General features: G+C 42.6%; 1 protein-coding gene across 1 annotated transcript; it reads right to left on the reverse strand.

Annotated features, from left to right (window-relative positions):
* Nucleotides 1–561: 561 nt before the first annotated feature.
* On the reverse strand, nt 562–20,016 carry Mtnr1a (melatonin receptor 1A). The gene is made up of 2 exons (XM_021170942.3): nt 19,824–20,016; nt 562–1,427 (listed from the first exon to the last, which is right to left on the reverse strand). The coding sequence occupies exons 1-2, from the start codon at nt 20,014–20,016 to the stop codon at nt 562–564; spliced, it is 1,059 nt and encodes a 352-aa protein (XP_021026601.1).
* Nucleotides 20,017–20,621: the final 605 nt, after the last annotated feature.

The raw sequence follows: 20,621 nt of genomic DNA on the forward strand, positions 1-20,621 counted from the left end.
CATATAGCTTCATATATACAGTACTTTAAAGCATTGCTGGGTTGCATATAATGTTTAGTGCATTATACTGCATTGTTTAGGGGGCTAATAAAAAGAAATATGTCCACTTTCACCACAGGTGGAGTTTTTCTGACTATTTTAATTCAGCCATAGGTAAGAATTAACACTCTGCATCACTCGTTTACAATAAAAGGAAGGTACCCATGGTCCCTCTTGTCTTGAGTTCCTTCCACATTTTGTTCAGGTTTGGTCTGTTGCTATGTATTGTAATGCTAAATGTGGGCAACCCCCAAGACCTGGTTGCCCCAGGGACGAGAGAGTCTGCACACAGACCTCCTCTGCTGATACAAGTTGTTCATTTAACATACGGTGTGCCTGTTCAGCATTCCCCTTGATACTAGCAATCTGATTATGGGGCAGACAGGAGATCCTTTCCAACAATATGGCGGCAACCCTGAAGAGTTTCAAGTTGGATAGACTGGTTTCTAGACAAAAGAAAGCAAACAAGGAGAGCAGTAAGACCCCAACCAGTGTGGATAATCTGCTAGCACCACTGGCTTTTCAAACAGAGTCCACCTTTAAGTTATTATTGGGTATTAGTGGAGAGGGCTTACATTTAATCTTATCTGCTTCGTCATTTGAACTGTCCACAAAGAACATCTTGGCTGTGCACAACGAGACAATAATCTTTTTGTATTCTTTTCTGAAATTCTGATTCAGTAGTCCGTATATAATTGCATTGAGGCAGCTGTTGAAGTACGCCAGGTAGTAACTAGCCACGAACAGCCACTCTGGGATCCTGGGGACCATGGTGGCAGGGTCCGAGGCCACAATAAGACCTATGAGGTTGAGTGGGGCCCAGCAAATGGCAAAAAGTACAAAAACTACGAACATGGTGAGAAAGTTCCTGAAGTCCTGGGGCTTCAGTTTGGGCTTGTTGTCCGGTTTCACCCTCCGTCTGACCTGAAGGACCAGGACCCATATCCTTAAGTAGCAGAAGATGACAATAATCATAGGCACGATGAAATGGAAAACCACCACAGCTATCGTGTACGCCGAGCTGACAGACTGGGTGAAGGTACAGGAGTAGATCCGGGGATCGTACTGGAGAGTTCCGGTTTGCAGGTTGGGCATGATGGCAATGAGTGTCAGCATCCATATCAGGAACACGTAGCAGAGCGAGTTCTTGTTACTGTATATTTTGTCGTACTTGAGGCTGTGGCAAATGTAGCAGTAACGGTTCATAGCGATCCCTGTGATGTTGAATATTGAGCCGATGACACTCAAGCCCATTAGAAATGCGCTGATTTGACAGTGCAGATATCCCAGATTCCATCCATTGTTAAGGATAGATGTCAGCACCAAGGGATAAGGGTAAATAGCCACCACGAGGTCTGCCACAGCTAAACTCACCACAAATATATTCCCTGAGAAAGAAAGATGCAGAAAACACAAATTACCACTGGAATAATATGCAGTGCATCATTGAACATGCGCTAAAGAAAGGGGCTTTGGGAAGATAGCCAGTGCAACTTGCCATGCAAGATTGAGAGGAAGGGTGGTTGGATTCTCTGCACCCATCTAAAAGCCCCATGGGCTTGGATGCCTGCCTATAGTCCTAGAACAAGTGAGGTGTAGACATGGGGAGCCCAGAGCAAGCAAGCTAGCCAGATAAGAGTAGTGGCAAGCTCCTGGGTTCAATTGAGAGAGTCTGTCTCAATGAGACAGTGTAGAGTGTACCATGACTGAAGAAGACACCAGCTATCAAGCCCCAGCCTCAAACCCTTGAGCATACATGTGCATACACCTATACAGGCATGCAAATATATATGTTCATATAGCATACATACTTCCATATGCTAAAGGAAGGGAAGAAGGAAGGGGTAGGGAGAAAGAGGTGGAGAGAAAGAGGCAGAGAGACAATTCAAGCGTACGAGAGAGAGAGAGAGAGAGAGAGAGAGAGAGAGAGAGAGAGAGAGAGAGAGAGAGAGAACAGACTATTTCTACAACTTTTGTGATCCAATATTGCCAGATGATAAATTTAATATATGCCCCCAAGAAGTACAAACACTGTCCTTGTTGAGTGAAGTCCTTTTTATGAATTTCCATGTCTCCAGAACATCCCATTTCTCAAAATATTGAATTTCTGATTAGTTCCCCCTTCTTTTAACAAGTCTCAGGATCATCACACTTTCGTGGCTTCCTTTGCTTGGGATGGCACCTGAGAAGTCGGACATCGTCCGGTCTCTCAAGTCAGCCTCAAAGGGCATCCTTAAAACCAAGGTCTTTGATCTCTTTAGTTCTCCCAAAGGCCCTCTAGCTTCTGAGGTTGGAGGCGATTACACCTTTCACCATCAGTTTCTGGATTCGAATGCTGGTATCGCCCCTCCCTGGCTATGGAACTAGACCAAGTTATTTCACTTTGACCAGTTTCTATTCCCACTTCTGTGTTACAGAGGTGCTTGATAGAGTATCTCCCTCCTAGAGTCAAGTGAGTCTTAGGTGAGGTAGTGTATGTCAAGCACTGTGCCCTGTCTGCAACTCATATAAAACCCGGTCATTTCCTGCAGAAGGAGAGATAGGAATTCTCTTGTATTTATGAATAACTTAAGATCAGAGCATTAAATCCCACATATTCACAATAAGTCTACTAATGTCATCTGTACTAACGTCATAACTGGACATGTATAGAAATGTATAGAAAAAGGACTCCAGCTGAATTTATGAGCTATTCTACTGCTATGCTCTTTCGTTTTGTGAATTTTTAAAGGCTTCATTTTCTAATATCCCTTCTGTTTTAAATGGCTCCTCAACCCAGTTTTGAAATTTTGATTAATTTTTTTCAAAACCCATCCAAAGCAGACATGTCCACAGCCTTTTCTTATTTGCCCAACCGGAGATAAGCAATGGCCTCTTTGAAGATGTCAGAATTGTTTTATTCACCCTGCTTTGAATTTTAAATAGGTTACAATACATTCCATTTGATAAGAACTTACCAGACGAATATAAAGGATTCTGGGGTACTGTGAAGGAACAGACAGGAAAGAAGAACCGTAACAGAATCCAGAGCAAGTTTGATGTCTTCTGTAAAAGTGGATAGGTTATTAACCTATGTGGAATGGCACAGAGTTGAGACTAGAATACACCACCTCATAGGCTAGCATAATGGCTCCTTGGTAAAATGCTTGACACACAAGCATAAGGACCCTATGTGAAAAGTGAGGCATGGTAGCACACACCCACAATCAATGTAACAGAAAGACAGAGGTAGGTAAACCCCTGGAGCACACTGACCATCCATTCGTTCAGCACATACAATAGCTCCTGGACCAGGAGAAGCCTTGCTTCAAACACTAAAGAGGACACATTGGAAGGAGACACTCAGGATCCATCTTTGTCCTCCATAAAAATGAACACACACACACACACACACACACACACACACACACACGTGTACCCTGAACATACGTGCAAATACAGAAACATACCAAAACCAACCCCCCCAGAAGAAGAAATGTCCTTAAAATGTCAGTAATTGTGACTAAATAATATAGCAGACTTACCTAGTAGTGTTCTTAAAGGAAGAGAGAGAGAGAGAGAGAGAGAGAGAGAGAGAGAGAGAGAGAGAGAGAGAGAGAGAAAGAAGAAGAAGAAGAAGAAGAAGAAGAAGAAGAAGAAGAAGAAGAAGAAGAAGAAGAAGAAGAAGAAGAAGAAGAAGAAGAAGAAGAAAGAGAAGGAAGGAAAGAAGGAAGGAAGGAGGGAGAGAGGCAGGGAGGGAGGGAGGAAGGAAAGAGGGAGGGAGGAAGGAAGGAAGGAAGGAAGGAAGGAAGGAAGGAAGGAAGGAAGGAAAGAAGGAGGAAGGGAGGGAGGAAGGAAGCTCCTTCCCTGAATCCTCTAAACAAAACACACACAAACATCGCAGTGAGAGGAGACAAAGCCACCAGATAAACACATCTACATAGACTCTCTGGCTTATTTTTCCCCCAAACATTTGTATTTCCCAAACATTGATTGAAAATTAATTCAAAAAATTTAACTAATGATTTAATTAACTCACTTAGTTGAATAGTAATAAGGCATAATTGTTGTAAATGACAAAAAGGATCAAAGCCACACACACACACACACACACACACACACACACACACACACAAATCCAACCAACCTTTGACAGCATTTGTGGTTTGAATTTTAAGCTCTTTAAAAGTAAATCTACACCAAGCCATTTTACCACACGACATTCTGGGTTAAAAAGCACTTTTCTGATGCTACTTCAGTGTGCACCATACATATCAAATAATTTTAAACTATTAAATGTTTTTGGGATACATTGCACTGACTCCGGGATCTAGGCATTTCGCTTGCAATTTGAAATTGTCTGTGGAGAAAAATAATTTGCTGTTAACCCTTTAGCTGCATCTCTATGAGCAGCTTTTAAAGGACCGACTTTTAAAGAATCCGGGGAGCTGGAACATTAAGTAAGGTGACTGCTGCAGAAACAGAAGGATCTGCGCTAATACCCCACCACACACACCCAAGAAGAATGCCAGGCGTGGCTACACGCGCACACACAGACCCAGTTCTGTGAGTGGTACAGACTCCCAGAGTTCACTGGTGAGCCAGACACCAATCAGTGAGCTCTGTGCTCACTGGAAGACTGTGACTCAAAAACTAAGGTAGAGAGAGTAGTTATAGCATATCCAGTGCTTACCTGTGGCCTACACACACGTATGCACACATGTGTTATACATACATGCATACATACATGTACACACACATACATATGCATAAACATATGTAAACATGCAAAAACATATGCTTGCATGTACCACAAACAGTCACACAAAGAATTCGATTTTACGGCAAGTTTTCTGGAAACTTTTCATGTGTTTCTTACATCGTGGGCACGAGGAACAGACACACACTGTCTGTGATACCGCCTAGAAATGGAGGAAACGCAGGTGTACCGACAAGCATGCAAACATCTGCCTTTGGAGAAGGCAAATCTGCCGAGCAGAGCCAGAAATACCCCTCCTTCCCCCACCTATCTGCGCCCAGTCTTGAGTCCCCTTCCCTTGTTAATCCTGGGATTGCAGGGGTAGAGGAGACTTTGTTCTGACTGCGAATAAAGTGAATGGCGCTTCTTTATAGAATGCATTGTCCACCAGGATGGAGTTTCTCATGGCATGATTCAAACTAAGGGATTTATTCTACAATAACGGGGCCATGCTCCTGGAATCCACTGAACCTATTATGTTTCGCATCCCAGAATATTGATTTTGAAGGTTCGTTTTAAAGCCAACTGCATCATCCCATGGTTCCATCTCCCAGGCTGGGATTCCTGTGTTATAGTACCATTAAGCTCATATCAAAGATTCACTGGTCATAAAGTCAGGGGTGGATGTTTCCATCTTTCCTTTTGCATCCACACTAGAGACTCCTTACCAACTTTAGGTTTCTTTGGTTTTGCAAGTCATCAATCTTCAGGCCCCAGACCATATGGATCCCAAGCTATGAATCTAGCCCAACACCTGAATAGATCACAGTGACATTGCAGATGAATTGACATCATGCTGCAATGTCAAAAGCCCAGAGATCCTTGATAGACTAAATCTTAGTTCTGAAGAAGAAAGTCTTCTACCAGCTGGTGAGCCATGGTGTCACTAAACTGGAAGTAGAGACTGTCACTGATATACCTTGGGTTCTTCATTTCAATGAATCAATGTATATGTGTGTGTGTGGGGGGTACTATTACTGTAATCGGTCTTAGTGATTGAGAGGGAAGGCAGGTTGTTATTATACAATAAGACTCGTAAACTATACCTTAAGGGCAAGAAAGTCCTAGGAAGTTTTAGCACTCCCAGATCCTGTAAATAAATCCAATGGAAAGCTAAGATAGCCCAAATCAGGTAGAAATATCAATTTCCCAGAGATTTAGAAATAAATATATGAGCCACCCAAACAGGTAAGGAACCATGATGTGTGGAGGGAAGAGAAAATGGGGAATGGATAGTATGTAGAACTATTCATAAGGATCATGTGACCAACCGCAGAGATGAGCACTAAAATAATTATGGATATTTCTTGTTTACCATGTTGTCATGCTACTAGCCATTGTTTTCTCTTCCCTTATGATATCAGCCTGCCATCCAGTCTGTGGGGGAAGTGAAGCTTGCATTTCAGTAAACTGTAGTGTATAAGTGAAGACTGTGACTCAGAGGGAAAATAATAAAACTCATGTAGAGATGAATAAGAACACGGCTGTCTTAGGAAAGCTTTGCTGCGCTCCAGTTTTCAGAAGAACAGTGACATTTTGTCAGGCGTCATTTTTGGTACCTTCTTTATTAGGAAGTTACTTTTTGACTAAAATAAATATCCACTTGTCAAGGTACCGTAAGGGGATCTACTGCTTTGATGGTGTGTTGAGTCACTTGAGGCAAATTCAAACAGTGCTCCCAGAATTCTCTTCCCCATAAGATTTGAATCAGCATTGCTCACAAAAGATGTTCTTTTACTTGACACAGAAGAGAAGAGTGAGACAGCCACTGTACTTCTCATGCTTGAAAAGATTTGTTAGACACTGATGTAGCTCCACCATGAAGTTAGCCGGGCGAGACTTTAAGAATGTCCTGTCATGGACCAGACTTTTATGGCTATATTAGGCACTTCGTTGCTTAAAAGAAGTCTGTCTCATGCAAACCTCATTCTGGCTTGCCTTTGGATAGCTACTTCTGCATCACGTGGTGAAGTCACCATGCTGACACAGACATTGTGGCCTTGACTTTAGGTTTCTGTCCTTAACGTTGCCACATTAACCCTTCCACAACGACAATCTGTACATTGCTGTAATGTGAAGAGAATGGACTTTCTCCAGTGTGCTCTCTTCAAAATGCTGTCTGCAGAAGCGCGGCCGTAAACTCTGTCTTCATGTCTGCTTAGTCTCCTTACTGGATAAGCCTTACCAGGGTTGCTACTAATGCCCGCCTCAGATCCTCTTTGGCAAGAGACCCCGTTTCTCTCTGAAATATCTGAGACCCACAAGCTCCCGGTAGGTTCACAGTGGTTTGGTTCTCCAGAGACTGCCCTCAATGACCAACGGTCGATACACAGAGACAAAAGCCACATTACAAGCATGGTCAATGCTGTGGATGGATTTATACACAGAGGCTTCGAGTTGTAGATTAAGCTAAGCCCAGACTTTCCCTGAGTTCCCATCCTTGCTAACTCTCTCCCTTGCCTTATGTTGCTTAAAGAACCCCTGTCAAGACTCAGCTTAACCATGACAGATCAACTCTCTGACTTAAGTTTATATAACACCTCTTTAATAGGAAAGATCTGTCAGCCTCTTGCCAGGTCTGATGTCATTTGATTTCCCCATGTGTGTCCTTGGTAAAGACAGTCAACTTATCGTAAGTTAGCAGGCTGCCATCTCAGATATACCCCGCTCTGCTGAAAGAAAAAAAAAGACCCTTTAGTGCTATCACTCTGCCTTTCAAGCAACATTTATGTGTTTTAAAAATCCCAAAAGGCTTCCCTACTTGAGAGAGGATGAAGCAGCTGACCACACAGGATCACTCAAGCTTTCTTTGGTGGGATGCTCTCTGGTAGAGAAATTGTCCATAAAGTTTAGTAGGACTTGTTGGGACTCTGATGAGGAGCTAAGGGTGTGTATGAGGGATTATGAGCAGTCATCAGTGGGTCTACAGTCTTGCTTTCTACACAGTTAAAATCCAAGGCAGAAAAAGGAAAAAAAAAAAAAAAACCAAAAAACAAAAAACCAACAACCCGAATTGGCCCAATGATAAAAACAGAACCTTGGTAGTTAACCTAATTTAACCAACTTGGCTGGTTTTGGTTGGGCCAAGGGGAGAGATTAAGATTAGCGACTCTCTCATAAGAATAGAGAGGAACAGCCTCATTGGGCCACCAGCCTTGCCATTCAGCTATGACAATGTGCAAGAACTTAAGACAGCCCTGCAGCTCTGTGATAACCTCAGGTGGTTCTCTAAGGAAGCTACTGGCTTCCTGGGAGAAAATGAGAAACTTAATCGCTCACATAAGCTAATCAAGCTTTGTAGGGAGAAGGAGATGGTCTAAATGTTTCTTGGCATCGATCTCTGCTCCTTTCACCCTCTCTGCATGTGGCTACGCTCCCTGGAGCAAGCAACACACAAGCATGCACACTCAAACAGAACCTGGGGCCCTCGAAAACAGTGTAATCCAGGACTCTGCCTGTGGTTCTTAGGAACACGGAGCTCAGCACACAGTAGGTGCTCAAGAGAGGTTTTCTGGAGGAGCGTACTCCAAGTCTCTAAGTGACATCTACATAGTAAGAATCAATTATTCTCCTGCATTTATCTACCAAGGTTCTGTTTTTATCATTGGGCCAATTCGGGTTGTTGGTTTTTTTGTTTTTTTTGTATTTTGGGTTTTTTTTTCCTTTTTCTGCCTTGGATTTTAACTGTGTAGAAAGCAAGACTGTAGACCCACTGATGACTGCTCATATAGATTTTTTTTTTTTTTTTTTTTTTTTTGGTAAGCAACTGAACTTCAGCAAATTCATAGATTCAGATCCAAGAGGCTAGGTTTCATGAAGGACTTGTTTTAAATGTATTGTTTACAGCCAATTCAATGTGGATAGATGTTAATGGTCTGACAAGAGGAAACTGCTAGGCTACTGGGTGGAGGTGGGGATGGGGGTGGGGGAGGATATTCTTTGGCTGAGCAAGGGGACATTCAAAGCAGTTTTTTTTCCGTGGTGTGTGTGTGTGTGTGTGTTTCAAATCCCAGGGGGCAGTATCTGACATTCCCGATTTTAAAAGGTCTGGTGGCTTTAGAAATGTATCTTTTCAGAGACTAGAAGCAATCTGCATGCCAAGTATAGAAAAGAGTTTCTGTCTGGATTCACATCCTAGCCTTGGCGGTTGCTCGTCTTATCTCTGTTAAGTCGGTTTCCGAGAGCATCCAGCGCCTTGCCCTGTCGTAGACCAAGGTGATAGTCGCACTGGTGAGGACTGAGAGAATGTAATGAAATGCACTTTGCCTTGGGTGAATACTCAGTTCTCAGTTCTGCTCCCCTGATGGGAACCACGTGTGTTGTTTTGCAGAAAGTCCTTGTCATGTCTGAAACCAAGGTCTGATGAGACTCCTCCCATCATCCCTCAGTAATGGACATACCTCCACTTTCTTAAACGCTCTTCCTCCCGCTGCCAGCTGGCCTTTTCACTCAAATACTCAAGCAAAGCTGGCCCCGGCACGGTCTCCTTCCTTTCAGGGCGTTTGTAACCCACTTTCTACCGATATCGGGACGCTACCCATTCTCCACACTGTGTGAACCTTTTTTTTTTTTTTTTTTTTTTTTTTTTTTTTTTTTTTAGCACTCAGTGACCCTCTTGCCTATCCGTTCCTCCGCCTCTCCCATTGTTGCCTAACACACTGCTTACAGGCTACCCTGTCCTTGGAACACAGTGTTTGTGCACACTTTCCACATTATAGCCTTCGTGTAATACCTCGTTTGTATCCTACACTGTATGCATCTGAGAATTTCGGTACCCTCGTGTCTCCCTGGCGTTACTTCTCTTCCAGATCTTCAGTCCCCGCTCCTTGTCTCCAGCTTCCCATCTGACACTCTATCTGCTGACTTAAAGAAAGTTGGAAAGTGTCTCACTTGCCATATGAATACAACACACATACATCAAAACTGACTGAGAAACATTCAATTCCTTTAAAATAAAACAAAGCACACGCCCTTCTGGTACAGTCAGGATCTCAGTAGTTGTTAAATCCCCCCAAACCTCCTGTGTGATTTCTTCATTTGGCTACATTTGTCTCAGAAAGACAATTTAGACGAAATATAAAATATTGACATTATGTTACAGCCTGTCTTCCTTCAGAGGGTAACAAATGACTGACAGCTGCACTATTCTATCCACATCCAAGAATTAGGTTGAAACAAACAGGTAATATGTCAACCACATTAACAAAGATTAAAAGAATCAACATTGACTCCATTAGAGGTGGTGGTCTTTGCTTCCGTATCTACTCCCCCCCCCAATCTTGAATCTGGGAAAAGCCCAGGTTAATTAAGCAAATTAACTGTACTAAATGATAGCTCTAAATTGCTAAATCCAAAACATCATCACCCTCATGATTTACAGCAAGAAAACCATGTTGCCGATTTACATATTAAATTTAAATCAAGGCTAGGGCACGGAAGATAAAAACTAGCAATAAAACAGTATGAAGTAAGGTTCCCATAGAAGGGAGTTTTAAGAGACTGCAGAGATGGATGGCTCAGAGGCAAAAATGCTTTCTGCTCTTGCAGAGGACCTGTAACTCCAGTCCCAAGCGTCAACACTTTCTTCTGGTCTCTTTGGGCCAGAAAGTTTTTCTGCTATGTTAACATGTTGTGATTCATATAGCTTTTTAGTGCATGCTTTGTTCTTATCTATTAGATAAAATAGTTTTAATGGCTGCATAAAAACAAAATCTAGGCAAACTGGAGAGACAGCTTGTGAGGAATGGAATTCACATTACACACAGTGCATCTCTCTCCATCTTCCCAAAGATGTGTCATTGCCCTGTGAGGAAAACTTCCCAAAGCCTTTTTTCCAGTATTTGGCGATACACAGCATACAATCTCTATCTGTGATCACCCACTTTGAGCTAGCAGATCAGACCTTCTTTCGGCTCTCTGACACTTGGGCCCCTTTGATCAACCTGTCCCACCCATGTCTAAGGCACTGTCCTGTGCATAACTTCATTCACTTAAAATCACAAATAATATAATAATTTCAATTTCAAATTTATGTCTTACTTTTATATGAAAATAAAGTGGACAAACCTTTAGGGTACTTGCTAGAAAAGCATGTCTTTGAAAGTAGGTGTCATTTTTTTTTTTAAAAGAATTTAAGGATGTGGGCTGGAGAGATGGCTTACTGGTTAAGAGCACTGACTCGTCTTCCAGAGGTCCTGAGTTCAATTCCCAGCAACCACATGGTGGCTCACAACCATCTCTAATGAGATCCAATGCCCTCTTTTGGTGTGTCTGAAGACAGTGACAGTGTACTCAGATACATAAAATAAATAAATAAATCTTTTAAAAAAAAAGAACATAAGATGTTCTATAATTCTTTTTTTTTTTTTTTAAATATTTTTATTACATATTTTCCTCAATTACATTTCCAATACTATCCCAAAAGTCCCCCATAGCGCCCCCCACTTCCCTACCCACCCATTCCCATTCTTTTGGCCCTGGCATTCCCCTATATTGGGGCATATAAAGTTTGCAAGTCCAATGGGCCTCTCTTTCCAGTGATGGCCGACTAGGCCATCTTTCGATACATATGCAGCTAGAGACAAGAGCTCCAGGGTTCTGGTTAGTACATCATGTTGTTCCAACAATAGGGTTGCAGATCCCTTTAGCTCCTTGGGTACTTTCTCTAGCTTCTCCATTGGGAGCCCTGTGATACATCCAATAGCTGACTGTGAACATCCACTCCTGTGTTTGCTAGGCCCCGGCATCGTCTCACAAGAGACAGCTATATTTGGGTCCTATAATTCTTCGTATTCATTGCCGTGTGGTATATTTGTGAGATGTGTGCACATGTGTGTCCTTTTTTTCTTGTGTGCAGAAGCCACAGGAGGACATTGAGTCCTCTGTCACTCCCCTATCTTAGTCCCTTGAGACAGGGTCTCTCACTAGTCCTGTACATCACTGTGTCAGCTAGGCTGGCTGGACAGACTGAACCTCCTTCCCTGTGTTTGAGTTACCACATGTGTGGCCTTGTCGAGCTCTTATGACAGCAATAGGGGATTTGAACTCATGTTCCCATGAGTGTGCAGTAAGTGTCCTTACCCACTGAGCTATCTCTTTCTCCTCTACATGCTGTGCCTTACACAGATTTAGAACAGAGACCTTTACTCTGAGGTAGTATCAAGAGTTTAACGGCCAATCATATTCTAGCTTGCACTGTGAGAATACAATGAATATTTATCCCAATGAATATTCAATTCAATCAACACTCAGCTGGATATCAAGGCAGGTAATCATCCTTCCCAGCTGTATGCATTAACAACTCAAGTTACCTGGAAAACCGTGACTAATAGCACTCCCCTGTGTCCCTTCCTTAGAGGGCAATCCCTTCAATGTGATTGTCATCAATGTCCATCTCCCTGGGGGGAAAATGAGTGCTTGAAATCTCAAGCCTAAAAATGTAAAAGCTTGTCTGCAATACTATTAAACCTCACTGAAAGTTTCTATGCTGTCATACCTCTCTTGTGAGTCAACTTGCTTGGCCAACCTATTTGAGAGGTGAGAAAAACGTGGGTACCAGTTGAAGAGATGCCTTTACAGGGCTGAGTGGATGAAATGAAAAGCCCACGCAGAGCTATGTGCATGTACCGTTATGTCTTTAAGAAACATCCATTGACTGCATCTTTGATGGTCTAGAAACCCTAAGAGAGCATGTGTGTTTCTGTTTTGGAAGGCAGGGTCTCTCTGCCAGCCTGACAACCTGCACACAGGTAGGAAAGGAAGAAAAATCAATACAACCAGCCTGTGTAAATCAATGTTTGCCTATATCCTTTTGACTCATATCTCATTATTTAGAGGTAAGTATTGAGAAATGCAGAAAGCTTCTCACTCAGCAAATCAGTAGGTGTAAATCTGCAACTTAAAAATGGAATTGAACTGAAATTGATCAGATTGTATGTTCTTCCATTCTTTCTCTTAAACTAAAAGGAAGTGATCATACAGAATCCTTTGGAGAGTTTTTGAGGTATTTTTTTTTAAACCAATTTGAAATGATTTTAAATCTTCATTTATAGAACAATCTTTTAGAGTGTATACTTCAGTTATATAGTTAAGAATTCCATTTAGACATTCTGGAACTTCTTAATAAAAGATGTATTTTTCTTTTAATTATATGTACATATATATATATATATATATATATATATATATATATATATATATATCAAGAGTGGTACACACTCTTAACTGAGGATCTATCTCTCCACCCTCTTATATTCTGGAACATTTGGTTGCACATGTTTATACACATATTTAGGGATTATAATAGATATATAATATGTTATAATACCAAAGAATTGGCACGTGAAACACCTCTGCATTATTGTAGCTGTCTCCATTCCTGCCCTTAATCTTATTAACTCCTCTTCCATCATCATCACCATCATCACCACCACCATCATCATCACCATCACCACCACCACCATCATCATCACCATCATCATCATCACCATCACCACCATCATCACCACCATCATCATCACCATCATCATCATCACCACCACCATCATCATCACCATCACCACCACCACCACCACCATCACCATCATCATCACCACTATCATCATCACCACCACCATCATCATCATCATCATCATCATCTTGAGCTGCCTTTCCCTTCAAGTCCTACCAGGAGCTCCCAGCGTTAACTGAGGGCAACCACAGCATTGACCAGTCACGGAAACTTGTTACAGGGAACTTAACTATCATGATACAGCGGAGCAGCGGGGCTCGTAGGGCCCGTTTCCTGGTGAAGGATGATGGAAGTCCCTTTAGAAAGGATGTTAAGAATCTGCAATATGTTCAACAAAGAATATACAGGGAGCATAGGCTTCCTATGAGCCCGAGTCCCCATAGGACGTATGTGCTATGAGGGTGTGGAAACATTGGCTAGGAGAAGCACGTCACCGGGTTCCGAGACCTTAGGGATGTATGGTCTAGAGACCCTTCCTACATACTCTCTTCTTTGTTCCTGTTCTCCAAGAAGTGAAAAAGATCCCGCTGTCCTGATGATCTGCCCAAAACGTGGGTCGCTGTGATCAGAGACTGGACCCTTTGAGACAGACCATAAGCCACAGTAACTCTTCCCACATAAGTAAAAACTTGAAGCGCCATTTTCTCAGAGCAAAAATGAAAGTAACTCATGTAGGTCCCAACCCTTCGATTCCTGCCTGAATTTCACTTTTTGCTACTTTGTATTTTCTATTTGTTTTAGGATAGAATACTTAAATTAAGGTCAAAAAAATAAAAGCAAACTAAATAGAACTAATCGTTGCGTGCTCTATAGAAATACTGTATACTGTTATTTATATGTAAAGTCAAATATGGCAGGTAAATAGATGAGTGAATAGGTAAATAGACAGGTGTGTGGGTAAGTCCACTGGGAGGCTGCTTCTAACCTTATCTTCCTAGGTTGTGCTGTGGGAGGTTAGTATTAGCCGCATTGACTAGACAGAGGACCTGTGTTCCTCATCCCAGAGGCACACTACACACAAAGATAGTCATGAAATTCAGCTTGGATCCTGACTTTAATTCCTGGGTTTGGGTTTGGGTTTTTGTTGTTGTTGTTGCTGCTGCTGTTGGTTGTTTTGTTTTGTTTTGTTGCTTTGTTTTGTTTTGTTTTGTTTGGCATTGCCCGGTTGCTGGGTTGTCTGTGTTCTACAATAACAAAACCTGATTCCCGGGCTATGACTTTGGGCTCTCCATTTTCTCAGCTGCCTGACGAGACTGTGATGCAGACAAATGAACTGTGGGAGACTGCTTTGAAACCTGCGTGCTGTGCTATGCATTTAGTTATGGAGTGTTAGAGGCCAGATTTGCTACATGGGAAAATAAGTAGAAACCAGATCAAATATGCTATTCTGGGAAAAGTATGACCAGAAAAAAAAATGCAGTTTTATTAGTTTCTTGTTCTAATATTCTCAGGTTTGGAAATGCTTCTAACACAGATTGTTCTATAAAGTTTTTAAAATTCCCCAAGTGTTGGACTGGAAAACTAATTCATATAATTGTTGCCATTGGTAAGGTATACATTACATATAGTAAATGATTTGATTCTGTGCAGAAATAATCAGTCAACAATGAGCACCAGTTTTTGTTAAGCCAATTACGGGTCACGGCAATAAGAGAGTAAAGTGTTTCCGCTCGTTTAGATTAATGATGTACTGAGAAACTGGCTCAGCCTGCTGCTTTCAATTCATCCCAAAAGATGAATTATTATTATATTTTTACTAATACTCTGGTTCGCTTCTAATTGCTGCTCACCATAACATTCACAGTGAGGAAATGCAAGACACAAAATTCTTTTTTGGGAAAAACACTTCTGAAAGCATAAAATGATTTAACATTTTTTCCCAGATGTCTGTTATCTTTAAATAAATTTCTCTTTCTTCCAATTATCTGGTATGTGTATATTTTATTTTGATGTCTAGTGTTGTTTTCAAAGATCTCACGGGGCATTGATGTTTGAATCACTAGTAACCCAGGTGACAAGCCAGTCTTATGACCCTCATACAGACATACTAAGTTGATGGAGCAGGAGACAACATATTATTCTTTATATTTGAATTCTTCTAACGGGTAAAGTGCTAGTTTTCATTATCTATGGGTTACAGCTGAGGGCCATGTGCTACTACTTAAACTTCAGTTCTGCCGTTTTCTTCTTAAACAGTGTCATAACTGAATGGCAAGGCTGGCCACTGACAGAGGCTGCTCCTTTCTAATGAATATATCCTGATAAAGAGTCACAAAAATTCTAATCTCTCCCCTTGGCCCAACCAAAACCAACCAAGTTGGGTACCACAGGGGCCGTGGAACAAATCTGAACAAATTTTGGCCCAACCAAAACCAACCAAGTTGGCTAAGTTGGATGAATTGATCCCTCATACACACCCTTAGCTCATCATCAGAGCCCCCAGCCCAGGTTACTAAACCTCACCCATAGTCTCTCTACCAGAGAGCATCCCACCGAAGAAAGCTTAGTGATTCTGTGTGGTCAGCTGCTTCACCCTCTCTCAAGTAGAGAAGCCTTGAGGGGTTTTTAAAACACATAAATGTTGCTTGAAAGGCAGAGCAGATAGCATTAAGGGATTTTTTTTTCAGCAGAGAGGGGTATATCTGAGATGACCACCTGCTAACTTAAAGGTAAGCTGTCTGTCTGTACCAAAGACACACGTGGGGAAATCAAATGACATCAGACCTGGCAAGAGGCTGATGGATCTTCCCTACAGAAGAGATGTTATCTATAACATAAGCCTCAAAGCACAGGCTCTGGGCCACTGGCTTTAGCAAGTCCCATGCTTCTCTGTTACCCAACACCACTATCCTCATAGAGGGGCATTTGATTTATTGAGAAGTCTCATCTGCCTGCACGGCTATCCCTTGGTAACCACAACAGATTTGTTCCACGGCCCCTGTGGTACCCAACTCTACAGATGGTCAGGTTGCTTACATCAGGTGACAGGATAGCGGCATAGAAACGATGCACAGCTTCCATACAGTTTAAATCACCTCCATGTTACTTATGCTACCCAGAGCAGATGCCGACTGAGAAGACACCAGGAACGTACCTGTCATCCCAGCTACTCTGTGGAGGTGGGGGGGGGGGGGGCGGGGAATTCCTGAAGCCTACAAGTTCAAGACCAGCCCAGAAAATTAAAGCAAAACCAAATTGTGACTGCTATATAACATCTCTCATGGAGTATTTACGGAAACCACACATGCCCAGTGTCTTTGACCCTCAATTGGTTGATCTCTGGATGCGGACTCCTGGAGATATGAACCTATCCCTGGCATGAAATTCACTCCCCACTCTGTCTCATTCTTGTTGACTCCCAAGGGGGCTTGGAACTTGGAGTAAGATGGGTGGTTTATTGAGGGTGCAGAATGCTGTCAACTATGTCTGTGGCTAGAGAGTCACTCTGGGGGAGGAGCAACATTCCCTTCAAATACACATGTTTTATTTGCCCTGCTATACATTCAAATTTAACACCAATAATGATAACATGGGGGTCTACGGTAGAAGGACACAAGTCATAATTAGCAACCAGGCCTTTGCTCTGTAGTGTTTTCAGATCTGAGCAGGGGCACCTATCTGCTTCTGCAGCGAGCACCACAAAAGCACACATTCGCTCAGTTTTCCAGGAGTGCTTGGATTGAGTTTATCCATGATGTTGTCTGCCACAGTGTGCTCTCTCCTGATGTGCAGCAAACCTTCTTGATGCTCACAATCATGGGCACTGAGACCCTAGTATGGAAGCTTTATAGAATTTTGAATTTTCTATAAAGCCCAACAGGCTATACCTAAAAGTCTAACATATTGTTAATGTTCATCTTTTGTTTATATACTATACAGCTTGAATAGACAGATAACTGAATTTTGAACAGGCAGAATATTATATTAGGAAAAGTTTTAATTAAGTGTAATGTACATAGAGAAAAATGCAGTTCTGCTTTTTAGCAAGCCAAAAAAAAGATAATAATAATAATAACAATAATAATGTTCAAATGCCTATTTAGTATTACTTTCTCCATCTTTTTCAAAGTATTTTCATTTCATTTGATACTTGCAACAATTACAACAAAGCTTTGTGCGGGGCAAGGGTGTGGGTGTTATCCCTGTCTGACAGACGTGGAAAGTGAGGGTGGATCACAACTGATTTCCTGGATTGGTATGTATACAGTGAGAATCTTATACCCACTTTAGATGCATCATTTCTCGTTAGCAAAATTTGCACGGGAGCAGAGCAGACAGTCTGTCAACCTTTCACATCTGCTTGGTTGCTTAAAGGCAGTGCCTGTTATGATTGACCAGCCCCACCGGTCATAAAATATCAGAGATTTCTTCCTGAAGACATCAAAGGCAAACGTAGTCTCTTGAGAAAAGGAAGAGGGCAGAAATAATTCTGCCATGGTACCAGACTTCTGAAGGAAAGAACTGCTTTGAAAGTCAGATGTGTGTGCTAACCTTATCTTTTTCCTCTGTTTCCCAACTTTCCCCTTTTCAAAAAGAGGATGTTTTTATTTTTATATGTATGAGTGTTTGCCTCCATGTGGGTATGTGTACCACGCGCATGCCTGGTGCCCGTGGATGTCAGAAGAGTCTGTAGGATATCTGGAACTTGGAGTTACCAATGGATGTGAGCTGCCATCTGAATGCTGGGGACTGAACTTGGGACCTCTGTAAGAACAGTCACCGAGTCGTCCGTCCAGGTTGCTATTTTTCTCATCTTCCCGTTTTTAAAACCAACAAAATAAATTGAACAAATATATAAATTGCTCAATCATTAAAACATTTACTTAGTTTGCCTGGAACTCAATCTGTAGACCAGGCTGGCTTCAGAATCACAGAGACCCAGCTGCCTTCGATTCCCAAGCACTGGGATTCAAGGTGTGCACTTGGCACCTCTGAAACTTTTAATAGGCATCTAACAGTATGCTTGAATCAGCTAGCTCTCGCTATGGTCCAAATCACTATTTATTCTTAAAAAAAAAAAAAAAGCCTCAAATGGTTTGAACTCAATGATGGTGTGTTTGAGCCAGAAGTCTAGTTATATAAATATGATGCTCTAAAGCTTTGCAAATTAAAACTCACCAAGGGTCTTCTGTACAGCGAGTGGAATGAAGTATATGGACTCCTCAAGAATTTGCTTAGACAATAATGTTCAAAATAGGAGGACAGTCGGGGTACTTTTCCCAAGCCACCAGGACCGTGAACGCCTTTTATAGGCAATGTCTCATAGGATTCAGACTTCTCAAGTAAAGGTTATAGAGACCAATGGAGCAAGGTAGGTGAGCTCCAGGCAGGAACCCCAAGAATTAGAGCCTCCCACTACTGAGCCTGGAAGACACTGAGCCTCACTGCACCCTTCTCTGTAAAGTGAATGAGTCTGACGCCCAGCCCTTGGGCTCACCCAAGGACTTTCTGTATGGGTGCTCAGGTCCCCAGTGCAGCCTGTGGAAAGAGACTCCTAGCTCTCAGAAGGGGTGTGCTCCCCCAACTATTCACTTATCCCAACTATTCACTTATTACAGTGGTGGAGATCAAGCCTAGGGCTTTACCAATGCTCCACAAACAACAACCACCAAGCTATTGAATTCTGAAGACTGGATTCTAGTTTAGGCCGATCATCCGTGAAAGGAAGTCATCCCGTTTTCTAAGCCAAACTGAATTCACATTATCAGATATTTTCAAACTAATTCTTGTACTTTGCACAGCCTGAAGTGTTGCAGAAGCTAGGCCAAAGGTGGGCCACGTGCTGCCTGAATTTGAGTTTTCACCAACTACCTGGTTTAGGACAAAAATATCATTTGGGGCCATTTATTTAAGCAAATGGATTCCCCCCTACCCTTCGACCAAAAGTTTACTTCTAAACCAGGAACAGAAATCCAAGCAATCTTGATGCTGTTTGAAGGCATAAAAAAAGCTTAGGAAGAACCCACCAAGCTGCTCTTACGCAGGGTAACTAGGTCAGCTCATTGCTCCAGGGAACCCCAAGTGTAACTCAAACACAGAATTAACTCTAGTCCTATATTCTATGCAAATGCATTTCTCGCTACAGTTTTCATCTTCTAAAATGCAGATTTGACGTGAGGAACAAAGGTGCTTCCTCAGCATTCTTAGCATCTTCCCAGACTGCCTTGCAATTTGGTGCTATTAGCCGAAAACCACACCTGACAACAAAAGCCAAGCAGAAGCGCTGTCGTTTTGGCGGCTTCTGCATCTTCTAGTTTTGCGAAGTTGGGGAAATGGATTTTATGCAAATTCAAACAACTGATGATGAGTTCGTTGATCTAGATGAGTAAAGAGATGCTGTGGGAGGGAACAGAGTTTTACATCTCTAAGAACTGAAGACTCCTGGATGATCTTTGTCAAGGCATCTTATAGAGGGACAGGGTCAAGAGAAAGGAGGGAAAATTATTCAAAGTCTCATTTCTCAGAAACGGACTTTCTGAAGTTTTCTCTGTGTCCTGCAACAGGGCTAGCGCTGGGAAAGGTGCCTGGAGCCCCTACCTGAGTTCCTGAGCTTCTTGTTGCGGTACACAGACAGGATGACCAGCAGGTTGCCCAGAATGTCCACCACGATGGTAAAGATGAGGATGAAGGCCAGTGTTGAGGCCAGCCACGATGGTCGAGGTCTCCCTCCCTCCCCGCCGCCTGGAGCCTGCTGAGTGGCATTGAGCAGCTCGCTGCCATTGCCCTTCATGGTCCCCTGGGTGCCTCACCGCAGCACAGCCAGGGCCATCGTCCTGTCGCTCGGAGCCCTCAAGTGCCCAGTTCTGCTCGCGCCCTCTCCGCCACTTTTTATGGCCCTCCCGCGTCTACTTTGCATCCTATGGTTGCTTCGCGGCAGTCCTGCTCGCTCCAGCCCCTCCCAGTGGTAGGACACCCTCTCTGCACTTGGCCACTGCCGCCTGCTGACACCTGCTGTCCACTGCCCAGCAACTTGGACTCGGAGGTCTCACAGTGCGTGCACGTTGCGCCCCCGTGTGGTGAGACTCGGTGAGACACGTGGAGGCATCAAGTGGAGGGAAACTTGCACCCTGGAAGGCCTCGATTCACAGACTTGAATCCTAACCAGGACTAGATGCCCAGGATGTCTTATCCGGAAAATGAAGATGAAATAGAATCTAACTCATCAACTTTCATAGTCAATGATGTGTAAAAATAAAGTAATAATGATAGTAAATCACACCCTTTCCTTCTGGCATAGCACGATTTAATGTCTGTGCTGTGTGTTTCTGGCAATTAAACGAAACAAAAGGTAAATATTTGCAGATGACAGGTGTATATGTTCTTTTGAAACTATCA

This window comes from Mus caroli, unplaced genomic scaffold (genome assembly GCF_978045245.1).
Source record: "Mus caroli unplaced genomic scaffold, Mus_caroli_1 scaffold_10, whole genome shotgun sequence".
NCBI lineage: Eukaryota > Metazoa > Chordata > Mammalia > Rodentia > Muridae > Mus > Mus caroli.

Bases quoted from the DNA above. Each gene is read 5' to 3' on its own strand.
- Mtnr1a (XM_021170942.3), bottom strand. From the start codon at position 20,016: ATGAAGGGCAATGGCAGCGAGCTGCTCAATGCCACTCAGCAGGCTCCA. The intron at 1,428-19,823 runs GTAGGGGCTCCA...TTTCTTTCTCAG, and splicing joins CAAGAAGCTCAGGAACTCAG to GGAATATATTTGTGGTGAGT.